Raw genomic sequence first — 19267 nt, forward strand, 5'->3', positions numbered from 1 at the left:
CCCCCAAATCCACCCCAAAACACCCAAAATTCACCCCAAAATCCACCCCAAAAAACCCCCAAATTCACCCCAAAATCCACCCCAAAATCACCCCAATTCACCCCAAAATCCACCCCCAAATCCACCCCAAAAACCCCAAAATCATCCAAATTCACCCCAAAATCTACCCCAAACACCCCAAAATTCACCCCAAAATCCACCCCAAAATCACCCCAATTCACCCCAAAATCCACCCCCAAATCCAACCCAAAACACCCCAAAATCACCCCAAAAAACCCCAAAATTCACCCCAAAATCCACCCCAAAATCACCCCAATTCACCCCAAAATCCACCCCAAAATCACCCCAATTCACCCCAAAATCCACCCCCAATTCACCCCAAAATCCACCCCAAAAAACCCCAAAATTCACCCCAAAATCCACCCCAAAAAAACCCAAAATCCACCCCGAAATCCACCCCAAAATCACCCGAATTCGCCCCAAAATCCACCCCCGCTCCACCAGGACCTGCATCCCCTGCGGGCCCCCAGTGCACCCAAAACCACCCAAATTCACCCCAAAATTCACCCCAAAATCCCCAAATTCTCCAAAATCCACCCCCGAATCCTCAAAACCCAACCCAAAAACCCCAAAATTCCCCAAAATCCACCCCCAAATTCCCAAAAATCGACCCCTCTGGATCCCCAAACTCCCCAAAATTCCCAAAATCCACCCCCAAAATTCCCCCAAAATCCCCCAAAATCCCCAAAATTCCCCCAAAATCCCGAAAATCCCCAAAATCCCCCAAAAATCCCCAATTCCCGCTCACCTTTTTGGGGTCCATGTTGAATTTCTTGCGCCCCATCCCCATCTTCCGGTTCCGCTGCAGGGTTTTGCTGGAATTTTGGGGAATTTTGGGGAATTTTGGGGAATTTTGGGGAATTTTGGGGAATTTTGGGGATCCCGGGGAGGATTTGGGAGAATTTTTGGAAATTTTGGGGGAATTTTGGGGGAATTTGGGGGGAATTTGGGGGGAATTTGGGGGAATTTTGGGGGGAATTTGGGGGGAATTTTTGGAAATTTTGGGGGAATTTGGGGGAATTTTTGGGAATTTGGGGAATTTTGGGGGAATTCTGGGGGAATTTGGGGGGAATTTGGGGGAATTTTGGGGGGAATTTGGGGGGAATTTTTGGAAATTTTGGGGGAATTTGGGGGAATTTGGGGGAATTTGGGGGGAATTTGGGGGAATTTTGGGGAATTTGGGGGGAATTTTGGGGGAATTTTGGGGGAATTTTTTGGAATTTGGGGAATTTTGGGGGAATTCTGGGGGTCCCAAGTGGGAATTTTTGGGAATTTGGGGAATTTTGGGGGAATTCTGGGGGTCCCAAGTGGGAATTTTTGGGAATTTGGGGAATTTTGGGGGAATTCTGGGGGTCCCAAGTGGGAATTTTTGGGAGATTTGGGGGAATTTGGGGGATCCCGGGGGAAAATTTGGGGGTCCTGGGGGGGAATTTTGGGCTCCTAAAGGGGAATTTGGGGCAATTTTGGGGGATTTGGGGCAATTTTGGGGGTGAATTTGGGCTCCCAATTGGGAATTTTGGCTTTTTTGGGCTCCCAGCTGCGAATTTTGGGATTTTTTAGGCTCTCAGGGCTGAATTTTTCCCTCCAAAATGAGAACTTTTGGCTTTTTTGCGTTCCCACATTCGAATTTTGCCATTTTTGAGCTCCCACCTGTGAATTTTTCCCTCCAAACCAGGAAATTTTGGCTTTTTTGCCCTCTTGGGGTTCAAATTTTGCCATTTTTTCACTCCCAAGTGTGAATTTTCCCCTCCAAAATGGGAAATTTGGGGGGTTTTGGCTCCTGGGTGTGAAGTTTTCCCTCCAAAATTAGAAATTTTGGCTTTTTTGGGCTCCCAGGGTTCGAATTTTGCCATTTTTGAGCTCCTGGGTGTCAATTTTTCCCTCCAAAATAGGAAATTTTTGGGGTTTTGGCTCCTGCGTGTGAAGTTTTGGCTCCTAAATGGCACCTTTTGGCTTTTTTGGGTTCCCACGTTCAAATTTTGCCATTTTTGAGCTCCCGGGTGTGAATTTTTCTCTCCAAAATGGAATATTTGGGCTTTTTTGGGTTCCCACGTTCAAATTTTGCCATTTTTGAGCTCCCGGGTGTGAATTTTGCCTTCCCAAACGGCACCTCCGGGCTTTCCTTTGGCCTCCCCGGGCTGCCAGCTCCTCCCTCCGTCCCTCTGTCCGTCCCTCTGTCCGTCCCTCTGTCCCTCTGTCCCTTTGTCCATCCCTCCGTCCTTCTGTCCGTCCGTCCCTTAGTCCCTCTGTCCCTCCCTCTGTCCCTCCCTCCGTCCCTCCCTCTGTCCCTCCCTCCGTCCGTCCCTCTGTCCCTCCCTCTGTCCCTCCCTCTGTCCCTCCCTCTGCCCCTCCCTCTGTCCCTCCCTCTGTCCCTCCCTCCCTCTGTCCATCCCTCTGTCCCTCCCTCTGTCCGTCCCTCCGTCCGTCCCTCTGTCCGTCCCTCTGTCCCTCCCTCTGTCCGTCCCTCTGTCCGTCCCTCTGTCCCTCCCTCCGTCCGTCCCTCTGTCCCTCCCTCTGTCCGTCCCTCTGTCCGTCCCTCTGTCCCTCCCTCCGTCCGTCCCTCTGTCCCTCCCTCTGTCCGTCCCTCCGTCCGTCCCTCCGTCCGTCCCTCTGTCCCTCCCTCTGTCCGTCCCTCCGTCCGTCCCTCTGTCCGTCCCTCTGTCCCTCCCTGTCCCTCCCTCCGTCCCTCCGTCCCTCTGTCCCTCCCTCTGTCCCTCCCTCTGTCCCTCCCTCTGTCCGTCCCTCCGTCTGTCCCTCTGTCCCTCCCTCTGTCCCTCCCTCTGTCCCTCCCTCTGTCCCTCCCTCTGTCCATCCCTCTGTCCCTCCCTCTCTCCGTCCCTCTGTCCGTCCCTCCGTCCCTCTCTCCGTCCCTCCGTCCCTCTCTGTTTGCCCCTTCTCTCCGTCCCTCCGTCCCTCTCTCCGTCCCTCTGTCCGTCCCTCCGTCCCCCTGGCCCCAGCTGGCCGCTCACCTGCCCTCGGTGGCCTCGAGCCCCTCCACCTCGCTGATGGCCTCGCTGAGCTCGAGGCGCAGCCGCTGGATCTCTCCCAGCAGCTCCTGCTTGCGCCGCCGGATGCTCTCCAGCTCCCGCCGCTCCTCGGCCGTCAGGTCCGCGGGCACTGCGGGCGAGGCTCGGCCCAGGCCCCGCCCCCGGCACGCAGGCCCCGCCCACAAACTGCCCGGCCACGCCCACAAACTGCCCGACCACGCCCACAAACTGCCCGGCCACGCCCACCAACTGCATGGCCAGGCCCAGTCCCCGCATGGCCACGCCCACCAAACTGCCCGGCCACGGCCACCAAACTGCCCGGCCACGCCCACCAAACGGCCCGACCACGCCCGCTCCCCGCATGGCCACGCCCAGTCCCCGCCTGGCCACGCCCACCAAACTGCCTGGTCACACCCACCAAACTGCCCGGCCACGCCCACTCCCCCGGCCACGCCCATCAAAACTGCCCGGCCACGCCCACCAAAACTGCCCGGCCACGCCCACCAAACTGCCCGGCCACGCCCACTCCCCGCCCGGCCACGCCCACTCCCCGCCCGGCCACGCCCACTCCCCGCCCGGCCACGCCCACTCCCCGCCTGGCCACGCCCACCAAACTGCCCGGTCACGCCCACTCCCCGCCTGGCCACGCCCACTCCCCGCCTGGCCACGCCCACAAACTGCCCGACCATGCCCAGTCCCCGCCCGGCCACGCCCACCAAACTGCCTGGTCACACCCACCAAACTGCCCGGCCACGCCCACTCCCCCGGCCACGCCCACCAAAACTGCCCGGCCACGCCCACCAAAACAGCCCGACCATGCCCACTCCCCGCCTGGCCACGCCCACCAAACTACCCGGCCACGCCCACTCCCCCGGCCACGCCCACTCCCCCGCCTGGCCACGGCCACCAAACTGCCCGACCATGCCCACTCCCCGCCTGGCCACGCCCACTCCCCGCCTGGCCACGCCCACGGCGGGTTAAGCCACGCCCCTCCGTCTTCCTGGCCACGCCCACCACGCGTCTGGCCACGCCCATCGCGCACCAAGCAACGTCCCGCCGTCTTCCTGGCCACGCCCACCGTGCGCAAAAGCCACGCCCCCGACGCACCTGGCCACGCCCCTCCGCCCGCTTGGCCACGCCCACCGCGCGCCAAAAGCCACGCCCTTCGCCTTTCTGGCCACGCCCACCGCGCCCTAATCCACGCCCCTCCTTCTTCCAAGCCACGCCCACCGCCAGCTTGACCACGCCTAGCTCCCTAACGGCCACGCCCATCCCCGCCTGGCCACGCCCCCATGGCCTTTAACCCCGCCCCTTTCCCTGCAAGCCACGCCCCTTTCCCGCCGACCCCGCCCCCTTCCTTTGGCCACGCCCCTTCCTCCCAACCATTGGTTGCTCTGGGAGGCCCCGCCCCCCTCATGGAACCGTCCCAACCTCCCCCCCCACCCCTTGGTCCCGCCCGGTCACGTGACCCCCTCCCGCCCTCCTTTTCCCGCCGCGCCCATCACGTGACCTCTCCTCGCTCCGCCATTGGTCCGCGCCTCACGGAACCCCCCCCCCCTTCCCCTCCCGTTCCCCTCACCCCTTTCCCGCCCCGCCCCGGTTCCCGCCCGGTCCCCGCCGCTCTCAGGGGCCTCACCGTAAACTCCGTCCTCCATGGCGGGGCCGGGGCCGCTCCGCTTCGCCCGCTCCGCCCGCTCCGCGCGCCCCGCCGGGCCCCGGGCCCGCTCCGGCACCGCCGCCCGGCTGCTCCCGCCCCTCGCCGCCGCTGTAACCAATCAGCGCCTCGCTCGGGATGAATGACGGGCGGCGCGGCTAATGGGGAGAGCTCGATGGGTGTGGTCTCGGCGCTGACCAATGAGAACGCGCGATTGCATGACTGGCGGGAATGCTAACCAATCACAGGTGTTTAAGGCGGGGCCTCGCCGTTCCTATGTGATTGACAGCATTTCCAGCCAATGGAAAAGGCGAGATTCCTCGGGGGGCGGGGGATTGAGCCCTGGGTCGGCGTTCGGCTGCTGGCTCATTAATATTAATGAGGCTCGTTAATATTAACGACGTTTCCCGGGGTTCCGCGTGTCCCCTGCAGGTCCCAAATGACCCCAAATGACCCCAAACGACCCCAAACACCCCCCACGAGCCCTCCCCTCCCCCCCTCGAGTCCCCGATGTCCCCCCCAAGCCCCGCCCCCCCTCAAATCCCCGCTTTTTCACGCTTCGTTTTTATTGGAAAGAGCGAAATTCCCGTAAAAACCCGCATGCGGGGGGCGGGGCCAAGCCGGGCTGGGCGTGACCTCCAGAGTGGGCGTGGTTTTGCCCGAGGGGGCGTGGTTAAGCCGGGGAGCTGATGGGCGTGGCCTGAGGGGAAAGGGGGCGGGGCTTGGTGGGGAGGGGCCGGAATGGGGCGGGGCTTGTGAAGGGGCGGGGCCTGGGCGGTCCCGGGGGGGGCTCCCAATGATCCCAGCCCCCCCCCCCCAACGTGCTTTAACTGGGATTTGGGACTGGGAGGGACTGGGAGGCACTGGGGGATACTGGGGGGCACTGGGAGCACTGGGAGCGGCACTGCCTGGAGACTGGGAGTCACTGGTCCAAACTGGTCCGTACTGGTGCAAGGAAACTGGGAGTTACTGGTCCAAACTGGTCCGGGGAACTGGGAGTTACTGGTCCAAACTGGTCCGTACTGGTCCGGGGAACAAGGAGTTACTGGTCCAAACTGGTCGAAACTTGTCCAGGGAAACTGGGAGCTATTGGTCCAAACTGGTACGGGGAAACTGGGAGTTACTGCTCCAGGGAACTGGTCCAAACTGGTCCAAGGAACAGGGAGTTACTGGTCCAAACTGGTCCGAACTGGTCCATACTGGTGCAAGGAAACTGGGAGTTACTGATCCGAACTGGTCCAAAGTGGTCCGGGGAACTGGGAGTTACTGGTCCGGGGAACTGGGAGTTACTGGTCCAGGGAATTGGCCCAAACGGCCCAAACTGGTCCATACTGGTCCAGGGAACTGGGAGTTACTGGTCCGAACTGGTCCAAAGTGGTCCGGGGAACTGGGAGCTACTGGTCCCGTATCAGGCAGGAAACTGGGAGTTACTGGTCTGAATTGGTCCAAACTGGTCTGGGAGAAGTGGGGGATACTGGTCCCATATCAGGTAGGGAACTGGGAGTTACTGGTGCAAACTGGCCCAAACTGGCCCAAACTGGCCCAAACTGGTCCAGGGAACTGGTCCAAACTGGCCCAAACTGGTGCAAGGGAACTGGGAGTTACTGGTGCAAACTGGCCCAAACTGGTCCGTACTGGTCCAAGGAAACTGGGAGTTACTGGCCCAAAGTGGTCCATACTAGTCCAGGGAACTGGGAGCTACTGGTCCAAACTGGTCCAGGGAAGTGGGAGTTACTGGTCCCATACCAGGCAGGAAACTGGCCCAAACTGGCCCAAACTGGCCCATACTGGTCCAAACTGGTGCAGGGAAACTGGGGGATACTGGTCCAGGCAACTGGTCCAAACTGGCCCTGAACTGGTCCAAACTGGTCCGTACTGGTCCAGGGAACTGGGAGTTACTGGTCCAAACTGGTCCAGGGAACTGGGAGTTACTGGTCCAGGGAACTGGCCCAACCTGGTCCAAACTGGTCCGGGGAAACTGGTCGTTACTGGTCAGAACTGGTCCAAACTGGTCCGGGGAAACTGGTCGTTACTGGTCCAAACTGGCCCAAAGTGGCCCAAACTGATTCAAACTGGTCTGGGGAATGGCAGGATTCTGGCTCAAACTGGCCCAAACTGGCCCAAACTGGCCCGAACTGGTCCAAACTGGTCCATACTGGTGGGGGGCATCCCGGGGGTCCCAGCCCCCCCCTTTAAGGCACTGGGGGTGGGGGGGGGAGGGGCAAAATGGGGCAAAATTAGGCGATTTTGGGACCCCCCCGGGGACAGAAAATTTGGGGAAATCCCCCCCAAAAATTGGCAGTTCTGGGACCCCCTAAAAATGACAATTTTGGGGTCCCCGAGGGACAGAAAACTTGGGGGAATCCCCCCCAAAATTGGGCGGATTTGGGACTGGGGGGTTCAGCCCCGGCTCAATTTGGGGGGAGGGGCTCTGGTGCCCCCCCAAATCCCCCCTAAAATGGGGGGGGGGGGGGGATTTTGGGGGGTCCTGGGAGGATTTGGGGGAGATTTCGGGGGTCCTGCGGGGGTCCCTGTGACTCCAGAGGGTCCCCGGCTGGATTTTGGGGGTCCCGGGGGGGTCCCGGGTGGATTTTGGAATCCCAGGATGGATTTTGGGGGGTCCCGGGCTGGATTTTGGGGTTCCCAGGGGGGTCCCGGGTGGATTTTGGGGGTCCCGGGGGAGATTTTGGGGGTCCCCGGGTGGATTTTGGGGTCTCCCGGGGTGGATTTTGGAGTCCCGGGCTGGATTTTGGGGTTCCCCGGGATGGATTTTGGGGGTCCCAGGGGGGGTCCCGGGCTGTATTTTGGGGGTCCCGGGCTGTATTTTGGGGTCCCGGGTGGATTTTGGGGGTCCCGGGGGGGTCCCGGGCTGTATTTTGGGGGTCCCGGGGGAGATTTTGGGGGTCCCCGGGTGGATTTTGGGGGTCCCGGGGTGGATTTCGGAGTCCCGGGGTGGATTTTGGGAGTCCCGGGGTGGATTTTGGGGTCCCAGGTGGATTTTAGGGGTCCCCGGGTGGATTTTGGGGGTCCCAGGTGGATTTGGGGGGTCCCGGGCTGGATTTTGGGGGTCCCAGGGGGATCCTGGGTGGATTTGGGAGTCCCCCGGGGTGGATTTTGGGGTCCCGGGGTGGATTTTGGGGGTCTCGGGGGGGTCCCGGAGTGGATTTTGGGGGTCCCGGGTGGATTTTGGGGGTCCCAGGGGGGTCCCGGGTGGATTTTGGGGGTCCCGGGGGAGATTTTGGGGGTCCCCGGGTGGATTTTGGGGTCTCCCGGGGTGGATTTTGGAGTCCCGGGCTGGATTTTGGGGTTCCCCGGGATGGATTTTGGGGGTCCCAGGGGGGTCCCGGGTGGATTTTGGGGGTCCCGGGGTGGATTTTGGGGTCCCGGGGTGGATTTTGGGGGTCCCAGGTGGATTTTGGGGATCCCGGGCTGGATTTTGGGGGTCCCAGGGGGGTCCTGGGTGGATTTGGGAGTCCCCCGGGGTGGATTTTGGGGTCCCGGGGTGGATTTTGGGGGTCCCGGGGGCGTCCCGGGCTTTATTTTGGGGGTCCCGGGTGGATTTTGGGGGTCCCGGGGGCGTCCCGGGCTTTATTTTGGGGGTCCCGGGTGGATTTTGGGGGTTCCAGGGGGGGTCCCGGGCTGTATTTTGGGGGTTCCAGGGTGGATTTTGGGGGTTCCAGGGGGGGTCCCGGGCTGTATTTTGGGGGTCCCGGGTGGATTTTGGGGATCCCGGAGGGGTCCCGGGCTGGATTTTGGGGTCCCGGGCTGTATTTTGGGGGTCCCGGGTGGATTTTGGGGATCCCGGAGGGGTCCCGGGCTGTATTTTGGGGATCCCGGGGGTCCCGAGCTGTATTTTGGGGGTCCAGGGGGGTCCCGGGCTTTATTTTGGGGGTCCCGGGCTGTATTTTGGGGGTCCAGGGGGGGTCCCGGGCTGTATTTTGGGGGTCCCGGGTTGGATTTTGGGGGTCCCGGGTGGATTTTGGGGGTCCCGGGGGTCCCCCGGGCTGTATTTTTTGGGGGGAGGGGGTGTCCCTACACGGGGGTCGTTTTCCTATTGAGGGTCCCGGTGCCCCCCCCGGCGGCGCTTCCGTCCCCTCCCCCCCCCGGCCCGGCCCCCGCCCCTCCCCCCCCGTGCAACTGTAGGAAGGCGGGGGGGGGCGGGTGCGCTCCGGGGGTGCCCGGGGGTGGGGGAGGGGCTTGGGGACCCCCTCCAGGAGGCTGAGGAGGGGGGAGGGGCTGCGCTTGGGGGAGGGGCTGCTCCCCCCCCACCCCCACCCCCGGCGCCCCTCCCCCCCCCCGGCTGAGGGTGTACATGGAGATCTCGGCGTGGTGGTGGTGGTGGGCTGGGGGAGGGGCGGCGGAAGAGGAGGAGGAGGACGGGGGGGGAGGGGAGGCTTTGCCGCGGGCTGGGGGAGGGGGCGAGTCGGGCGAGCGGCCGCTGGAGCGCGAGCCCGAGCGCGAGCGGCGGCGGGGGGGGCGGGGCCGCGGGAGGGGGAGGGGCGGAGGGGGAGGGGCGGAGGCGTGGGAGGCTCGGGGAGGGGGAGGGGGAGGGGGCGGCGGTGGGGGAGGGGCTTTGCGGTGGCGCTCGATGTAGAGGTTGACGGCCAGGACCCCGATGGCCTCGGCCAGGATGAAGGAGACGCCGCCGAAGTAGAAGGACCAGCCGTAGGAGTAGGGGGAGGGGCGGCGCTCCCCGTCCCGCCGGGGGGGGGAGGGGACCCCCCCCGCTGAACCCTCGCCGGCGTTGGCCGAGATGTAAACGATGACCCCGATGATGTTGGAGAGGCCTGGGGAGGGGAAAAGGGGGGGGAAAAAAAGGGGGAAAGGGGGGAGAATGAATAAAAAATGGCGGGGGAAAGGGGGGAAAAATGGGGGGGAAAGGGGGGGAAAATGGGGGGGAAATGGGGGAGAATGAATAAAAAATGGGGGAAAAAGGGGGGAAAAATGGGGGAAAATGGGGGGAGAATGAATAAAAAATGGGGGGGGAAAGGGGGAGGAAAGGGGGAAAAATGGGGGGGAAATGGGGGAGAACGAATAAAAAATGGCGGGGGAAAGGGGGAGGAAAGGGGGAAAAATGGGGGGAAGGGGGGAAAAGGGGGGGAAAATGGGGGGAAAAGGGGGGGAAAATGAATAAAAAATGGGGGAAAAAGGGGGGAAAATGGGGGAAAAATGGGGGGAAAAGGGGGGGGACATGGGGAGAAAAGGGGGGAGAATGAATAAAAAATGGGGGAAAAAGGGGGGAAAATGGGGGAAAATGGGGGAAAAGGGGGGGGAATGGGGGGAAAAGGGGGGAGAATGAATAAAAAATGGGGGGGGAAGGGGGGAGGAAAGGGGGAAAAATGGGGGGAAAAGAGGGGGAAAATGGGGGAAAATGGGGGGAAAAATGGGGGGAAAAATGGGGGGAGAATGAATAAAAATGGGGGGGAAGGGGGGAGGAGAGGGGGAAAAATGGGGGGGAAAGGGGGGGAAAATGGGGGAAAAATGGGGGGAAAAGGGGGGAGAATGAATAAAAATGGGGGGAAAAGGGGGGAGAAAAGGGGGGGAAAAGAGGGAGAGAATGAATTAAAAATGGGGGGAAAAAAGGGGGGAAGGGGGGGAAAAGAGGGGGGGAGAATGAATTAAAAATGGGAAAAAGAGGGGAAAAAAGGGGAGAAAAAGGGGGGGAAAGAGGGGAGAATGAATAAAAAATGGGGGGAAAGGGGGGAGAAATGGGGGGAAAAGGGGGAAAAGGGAAAAAATGGGGGGAAAAGGGTGGAAAATGGGGGAAAAATGGGGGGAAAAGGGGGAGAAAAGGGGGGAAAAATGGGGGGAAAAGGGTGGAAAATGGGAGGGAAAATGGGGGGGAAAATGGGGGGGAGAATGAATAAAAAATGGGGGGAAAAGGGGGGAGAAAAGGGGGAAAAAATGGGGGGAAAAGGGGGGAAAATGGGGGGGAAAGGGGGGGGAAAGAGGGGGGGAGAATGAATTAAAAATGGGAAAAAGAGGAAAAAAAAAGGGGGGGAAAGGGGAAAAATTAATGAAAAAATGGGGGGAAAAGAGGGAAAAAAGGGGGAGGAATGGTGGGAAAAAGGGGAAAAAGAGCGGGGAAAAGGGGGGGGGAGAATGAATTAAAAACGGGAAAAAGAGGGAAAAAAAGGGGGGGAAAGGGGGAAAAAAAGTGAATAAAATTAGGGGGGAAAGCCCCCAAAAAAAGGGAATAAAAGAGAAAGTGATGAAGGGGATCCCGGGGGGGATTTGGGGGGGATCCGGAGTGGATTCAGGGTGGATCCGGGATGGATCCGGGATGGATTTGGGATGGATTTGGGATGGATTTGGGATGGATCCGGGGTGGATTCAGGGATGGATCCGGGATGGATTTAGGATGGATTTGGGATGGATCCGGGGTGGATTTGGGATGGATTTGGGATGGATCCGGGGTGGATTCAGGGATGGATTCAGGGATGGGTTCGGGATGGATTTGGGATGGATCCGGGATGGATCCGGGATGGATCCGGGATGGATTTGGGATGGAGCCAGGATGGATTTGGGGTGGATTCAGGGGTGGGTTTGGGATGGATCCGGGGTGGATTCAGGGATGGATTCAGGGATGAATTTGGGATGGATTTGGGATGGATCCGGGGTGGATTTGGGGTGGATTTGGGATGGATCCAGGATGGATCCGGGATGGATCTGGGATGGATCCGGGGTGGATTTAGGATGGATCTGGGATGGATTTGGGATGGAGCCAGGATGGATCTGGGATGGATCCGGGGTGGATTTAGGATGGATCCGGGATGGATCCGGGATGGATTTGGGATGGATTTGGGATGGATCCGGGATGGATCTGGGATGGATCCGGGGTGGATTTAGGATGGATTTGGGATGGATCCGGGATGGATCCGGGGTGGATTTAGGATGGATCCGGGATGGATCCGGGATGGATTTGGGATGGATTTGGGATGGATTTGGGATGGAGCCAGGATGGATTCGGGATGGATTTAGGATGGATCCGGGATGGAGCCAGGATGGATTCGGGATGGATCCGGGATGGATTTGGGATGGATCCGGGGTGGATTTGGGATGGATCCGGGATGGATCTGGGGTGGATCCGGGATGGATTTGGGATGGATTTGAGATGGATCCGGGGTGGATTTAGGATGGATTTGGGATGGATCCGGGATGGAGCCAGGATGGATTCGGGATGGATCCGGGATGGATCTGGGGTGGATCCGGGGTGGATTTAGGATGGATTTGGGATGGATCCGGGATGGATCCGGGGTGGATTTGGGATGGATCCGGCATGGATCCGGGGTGGATTCAGGGATGGATTCAGGGATGGGTTCAGGATGGATTTGGGATGGATCCGGGATGGATCCAGGATGGATTTGGGATGGATTTGGGATGGAGCCAGGATGGATTCGGGATGGATTCGGGATGGATTCGGGATGGATCCGGGCTGGATCCGGGCTGGATCCCGCTGCCCACTGACCGGCGGCGACGAAGAGGATGCCGGCGCCCAGGACGAGGCTGGTGCGGGCCCGCTGCAGGCGCGAGGCGGCCACGCAGAGCCCCCCCAGCAGCAGCAGCACCGCGCTCAGGATCGGGAAGATGCTCGAGGCCCGGACCACGCCTGCGGATCCCAAACAGCCAATCAGGGCCCGGAGAGCTCCTCCGCGGCCAATGGGAGCGCTGGGGGCGGCGGCCAATCGGGGAGCGGCGGAAAAGGAGGGGGGGGGGAGTTCCGGCCAATCGGGGAGCAGCGTGGGGGAGGGATCTGTTGTCTCCGGCCAATGGGAGCGCTGGGAGCGGGGACCAATCAGAGCCCGGCAATGGAGAGGGATCTACCATCGCTGGCCAATCAGAGCTCAGCAATGGAGGGGGATCCATCAGCCCGGGCCAATGGGAGCACTGGGAGGGGGGACCAATCAGAGCCCGGCAATGGAGGGGAAAGGGGGGGATCTAGCAGCCTCAGCCAATCAGAGGCCAGGAGTGGAGGAGCTCTGTTTTCTCCAGCCAATGGGAGCTCAGGCACTGGGGACCAATCAGAGCCCGGCAGCGGAGGCAGATCTGGCCAATCAGAGCCTGCCAAAGCTCCGTTCTCTCTTATCTCCCGCCAATCAGAGCCCTGGGGACGGGGGCCAATCAGAGAGCCGGGCGCGGTCGCCACGGCAACGGCTGCAGCATCGATGGCACCGTCACCATGGCAATGGGAGCCCGGGCACCAGACTGTCGCCATGGCGACGGCAGCGCCAGGAGGAGGCTGCCGGGAGCGTCGCCGTGGCAACGCGAGGCGGGTTTTGGTCGCCACGGCGACCCGGCGGTGCCAGCGAGCCGTTGCCATGGTGACAGGGAGGCCATGAGGATGCCCTGGCGGTTGCCATGGCGACCAGGATGACACTGGGGGGGGGGGGAGAGGACAGGGACACGGTTGCCATGGGGATGGAGGGGAGGAGGGGATGCCGGGACGGTTGCCATGGAAACACAAGCCAGGGTTTGGATCCCGCGGCGCCGCGGTCGCCACGGTGACAAGGGAGTGACAATGACACGGTTGCCATGGTGACAGGGACGTCGCCATGGCGATGGGGGCGTGCCGGAGCGGTTGCCACGGTGACGCAGGGGCCGCAGCCATGGCGACGGTGCCATGGTCGCCGTGGCGATGGGGGGGGATGGGGGCGACAATGACACGGTTGCCATGGCGACGGGGAGGCGACAATGACACGGTTGCCATGGCGACAGGGAGGTGACCGGGGGGGGGAGGGGGTGGTGATGGCGGCGTGGTTGTCATGGCAACGGGGAGGTGCCAATGCCACGGTCACCACGGTGACACTGGGTGGGTTGGGGCGGTCGCCATGGCGACTCAGGGTGGTTGCCATGGTGACAGGGAGGTGATGGGGGGATGACAGGAGGGTGACGGGGGGGGTGATGGCGGCACGGTTGCCACGGTGACAGGAGGGTGACAGGGAGGTGACGAGGGGAGGGTGACGCCGCGGTTGCCATGGTGACGGTGAGGTAACAGTGGCACGGTTGCCATGGTGACAGTGGAGCGGCTGCCATGGTGACGGGAGGGGGGGGGGGGTGACAGGACACGGTTGCCACGGTGACGGGGAGGTGATGAGGGGGTGATGGCGGCGCGGTTGCCATGGCGACGGGGAGGTGATGAGGGGGTGCCGGCGCGGTTGCCATGGCGACTCACGCAGCAGGTACTCGGCGCTGTCGTGGTCGTACTCCAGGTCCTCGGGGAAGTGGTTGATCCGCAGGCACAGCCCCCGCTTCAGCCCTGGCGACATTTGGGGACATTTGGGGACATTTTGGGGACATTTTGGGGACATTTTGGGCACATTTTGGGGACATTTTGGGGACATTTGGGGCATTTTGGGGACATTTGGGGACATTTGGGGACATTTTGGGGCACATTTGGGGACATCTGGGCACATTTGGGGACATTTGGGCACATTTGGGGACATTTTGGGGACATTTGGGGCACATTTGGGGACATCTGGGCACATTTGGGGACATTTGGGCACATTTGGGGACATTTTGGGGACATTTGGGGGACATTTGGGGACATTTGGGCACATTTGGGGACATTTTGGGACATTTTGGGGACATTTGGGGACATTTGGGGGACATTTGGGGACATTTGGGCACATTTGGGGACATTTTGGGCACATTTGGGGACATTTTGGGGACATTTGGGGACATTTGGGCACATTTGGGGACATTTGGGGACATTTGGGGCACATTTGGGGACATTTGGGGACATTTGGGGACATTTTGGGGACACGTTGGGGACATTTTCGGGACATTTCGGGACATTTGGGCACATTTTGGGCACATTTGGGGACATTTGGGGACATCTGGGCACATTTGGGCACATTTGGGGACATTTTGGGGACACGTTGGGGACATTTTCGGGACATTTCGGGACATTTGGGCACATTTTGGGCACATTTGGGGACATTTTGGGGACATCTGGGCACATTTGGGCACATTTGGGGACATTTTGGGGACACGTTGGGGACATTTTCGGGACATTTGGGGACATTTGGGGGCACATTTGGGGCACATTTGGGGACATTTTGGGGACATTTTGGGGACATTTTGGGCACATTTGGGGCACATTTGGGGACATTTTGGGGACACTTGGGCACATTTGGGCACACATTTGGGGACATTTGGGGGACATTTGGGGACATTTTGGGGCACATTTTGGGGACATTTGGGGACATTTTGGGCACATTTGGGGACATTTGGGGACATTTTGGGGACATTTGGGCACATTTTGGGGACATTTGGGCACATTTGGGCACATTTGGGGACATTTGGGCACATTTTGGGGCACATTTGGGGACATTTTGGGGACATTTGGGGACATTTGGGGCACATTTGGGGCACATTTTGGGGCACATTTGGGGACATTTTGGGCACATTTGGGCACATTTGGGGCACATTTGGGGACATTTTGGGCACATTTGGGAACATTTTGGGGACATTTGGGGACATTTTGGGGACATTTGGGGACATTTTGGGGCACATTTGGGGACGTTTTGGGGCACATTTAGGGCACATTTAAGGACATTTTGGGCACATTTGGGGCACATTTGAGCACATTTGGGGCACATTTGGGCACATTTGGGGCACATTTGGGGCACATTTAGGGCACATTTAGGGACATTTGGGGCACTTTTGGGCACATTTGGGGCACATTTGGGGACATTTTGGCACATTTTGGGCACATTTGGGGACATTTTGGGACATTTTGGGGGACAGAGCCAGGAGTGTCCCCAGCGGTGTCACCGACGTCCCCCCAAGGTCCCCACAGACGTCCCCAGGCCGGGGTGGCCCCGAGGTGGCCCCGAGGTGGCCCCAAGGTGGCCCCGAGGTGGCCCCGATGACGTCACCGACGCCCCAACAGCGTCCCCAGGTGTCCCCAACGTCCTCAGTGACGTCACCGGTGCCCCAATGACGTCATCGATGTCCCCAGCAGCCTCCCCAACGTCCCCAAAAGTGTCCCCGAGTGTCCTCAGTGACGTCACCGGTGCTCCCAATGACGTCACCGGTGCTCCCAATGACGTCACCAAGCTCCCCAGCAGCGTCCCCGACCTCCCCAGTGACGTCACCGACGCTCCCGGTGACGTCACCGACGTCCCAATGGCGTCACCGACGTCCTGCCGGTGTCGCCAACAGCGTCCCCAACGTCCCCAGTGTCCCCGGTGACGTCACCGATGTCCTCTGTGACGTCACCGATGTCCCCAGTGACGTCATCGATGTCCCTCCAATGTCCCCAGGTGTCCCCAGTGACGTCACCAAAGTTCCCAATGACCTCCCTGTTGTCCCCCAATGACGTCACCGACGTCCCCAGGGGTCCCCAATGTCCTCAATGATGTCACCAACGCTCCCAATGACGTCACCAATGCCCCCCAGTGACGTCACCAGTGCCACCAATGACGTCACCAACGCTCCCAATGACGTCACCAACGTCCCCAATGACATCACCAACACCCCCAGGCGTCCCCAATGTCCTCAATGACGTCACCAACTCCCCAATGACGTCACCAATGCCCCCCCAGTGACGTCACCACCATCCCCAGGCATCCCCAATGCCCCCAATGACGTCACCAACGCGCCCAGTGATGTCACTGATGTCCCTCCAATGCCCCCAGTGACGTCACTGACACTCCCAATGACGTCCCCAATGCCTCAGTGACATCACCAATGTCCTCAGTGACGTCACCAACGCGCCCAGTGACGTCATCGATGTCCCTCCAATGTCCCCAGGTGTCCCCAGTGTCCCAAATGACGCCACCAACGTCCTCAATGACGTCACCAATGCCCCCAATGACGTCGCCAACGCTCCCAATGATGTCACCAATGCACCCAATGACGTCACCAACATCCCCAATGACGTCACCAATGCCCCCAATGACGTCCCCAATGTCCTCAATGACGTCACCAACGTCCTCAATGACGTCACCAATGCCCCAATGACGTCGCCAATGCCCCCAATGACGTCACCAACCTCCCCAATGACGTCACCAATGCCCCAATGACATCATCAACGCCCCCAATAACATCACCAACATCCTCAATGACGTCACCAATGCCCCAATGACGTCGCCAATGCCCCCAATGACGTCACCAACCTCCTCAATGACGTCACCAGCGCCCCTATGACGTCACCACCGCCCCCAATGACGTCGCCAATGCCCCAATGACGTCACCAACGTCCTCAATGATGTCACCAACGTCCCCAATGACGTCGCCAATGCCCCAATGACGTCACCAACGCCCCCAATGACATCACCAACGTCCTCAATGACGTCACCAACAACCCTATGACATCACCAATGCCCCAATGACATCACCAACGTCCTCAATGACGTCACCAACGCCCCCAATGACATCACCAACGTCCTCAATGACGTCGCCAACGCCCCAACGATGTCACCACCGCCCCCAATGACGTCACCACCGCCCCCAATGACATCACCAACACCTGCCTGACGTCACCACCGCCCCCAATGACGTCACCAGCGCCCCCAATGACATCACCCACGCTCCCCACCGCCCTCGCCGCCCCTGCCCCGCGCACCTTCCAGGCAGCAGACCCTCCAGAGGCCCGAGTGCGTCAGCCCCCCGTGCTCGCGGCGCTCGCCGGTGCCCGTGCCCGGCGCGGTGCCCGCGGTGCCCGCGGTGCCGTTGGCGGTGCCGTTGCAGACGCGGGCGCGGGCGTACAGCCAGTAGTCGGTGCCGATGGCGATGGCCATGAGGCCGAAGGCCGCGAAGGCGCCCACGGCCGTCACCAGCACCTGCACCCCCCGCTCGCACCACAGCGCCCCTCCCCCACCGCCGCCCGCCCCTCCCCCCCCGTCCCAGCGCTTCAGGGACCCCCAGGGGGGGCGCGGGGGGGGGGGAGGGGCGGGGAGGGGCTGCGCGGGGAGGGGGGAGGGGGGAGGGCCGAGGGGGAGGAGGGGGAGGGGGAGGGGGCGGCGGCGCCGCCCCCCCCCCACAGGGTGAGGATGCCCAGGGTGGGGGTGGGGGGGAGGGGAGGGGGGGGGAGGGGATTTGGGGGGGCTTGGGGGGGGGTTGGGGGGGTTTCGGGGGTGGGGGAGGGGATTTGGAGGGGTTTAGGGGGTGGGGGAGGGGGGTTTAGGGGATTTGGGGGGGTTTGGGCGGTGGGGGAGGGGATTGGGGGGGTTTAGGGGGTTTTGGGGGGTTTGGGGGGGTTTAGGGGGTGGGGGAGGGGGGTTGGGGGGGCTTGGAGGGGTTTTGGGAGGGTTTGGGGGGGTTTAGGGGGGTTGGGGAAGGGGATTTGGGGGGGTTTAGGGGGTTTTGGGGGTTTTGGGGGGTGGGGGAGGGGGTTTGGGGGTGTTTGGGTGGTGGAGGAGGGGATTGGGGGGGTTTAGGGGGTTTTGGGGGGTTTGGGGGGTGGGGGAGGGGGTTTGGGGGGGCTTGGAGGGGTTTTGGGGGAGTTTGGGGGGGCTGAGGGGGTTTAAAGGGGGTGGGGGAGGGGGTTTAAGGGGTTTGGGAGGTGGGGGAGGGGTTTGGGGGGGTTTAGGGGGGTTTAGGGGGGTGGGGGAGGGGATTTGGGGGGTTTGGGGGGGTTTAAAGTGGGTGGGGGGAGGGATTTGGGGGGGTTTGGGGGATTTGGGGGGGTTTGGGGGGTTTAAAGGGGGTTCGGGGCTGGGGGAGGCGGAATTAGGGGGGGATTTGGGGTGGGGGAGGGGTTTCAGGGGGGTTGGGGGGGTGGGGGCGGGAATTGATGCTGGATTTGGGGGGATTTGGGCGGATTTGGGGGGTGGGGGAGGAGTTTGGGGGGCTTTAAAGGGGTTCGGGGGTTGGGGAGGGGGTTTAGGGTGGATTTGGGGGGTCAGGGAGTGGGGGAGGGGCGATGTGGGGTCAGGACCCCCCCAAATTTGAGCCCCGAACCCCCCCTGGGGTCAGACTGGGGGGGGGGGGGGAGGTCCCAAATTCTGAGGAGTTTTGGGGGTCCCTGGAGTGGATTTGGGGGGGGTCCCGGGGTTTTTTGGGGGGGGGGGGGGCTCGCAGGTGCTGGGGGGGGGGTCCTCGGTCTCAGCCAATCAGCTGTGGAGAAATGGGGGGGGGAGGGGTCTTAAATGAAGCCTCCCCCCAAAAAATAATGGGGTGTCCCAAGGGGGGAGGAGGGAATTGGGGAGACCCAAAAGAACCCCCCCGGAACCCCCCCGGGAGAAATCCAGACCCCTCCCCGCACCCCAAAACCCCCCCTGGACACCCCCAAAACCTTCCCAGGACCCCCCCCAAAAAAAAAACAACCCCCGGACCCCCCCAAAATCCCCTCAGGACTCCCCCCCCCGCCCCCCCCCAAAATCTCCCGGAGCCCCAAATTCCCCCCCCCCCAAACTCCCCCAAAATCCCCCTCGGGACCCCCCAGGACCTCTCAAAACCCCCCCAGACCCCCCCCCAAAAAACCAACCCTGCCCCCAAACCCCCCAGACCCCCCAAAATCCCCCCAGAACCCCCCCAAATGTTCCCAACCCCCCCCAGAATCCCCCCCAAAACCCCCCCCGGACCCCCCAGATCCCCCCAACCCCCCCAGACCCCCCCC

At 61.4% G+C, this 19267-nt stretch overlaps 1 protein-coding gene across 1 annotated transcript; it reads right to left on the minus strand.

The window, feature by feature from the left end:
* Positions 1-808: 808 nt before the first annotated feature.
* On the minus strand, positions 809-17558 carry LOC309585872 (voltage-dependent calcium channel gamma-4 subunit-like; the record flags this gene model as incomplete). Its single annotated transcript, XM_082303700.1, has 7 exons — positions 809-875; positions 3030-3177; positions 4684-4812; positions 9102-9488; positions 12170-12310; positions 13874-13957; positions 17273-17558. Coding segments are annotated over 7 exons (1242 nt in total), but the record flags the coding sequence as incomplete, so codon positions are not given.
* Between the last annotated feature and the right edge of the window lie 1709 nt (positions 17559-19267).

The sequence above is a fragment of the Coloeus monedula genome (assembly GCF_965178545.1).
Source record: "Coloeus monedula genome assembly, contig: HAP1_SCAFFOLD_832, whole genome shotgun sequence".
NCBI classification, from domain to species: Eukaryota; Metazoa; Chordata; class Aves; order Passeriformes; family Corvidae; genus Coloeus; species Coloeus monedula.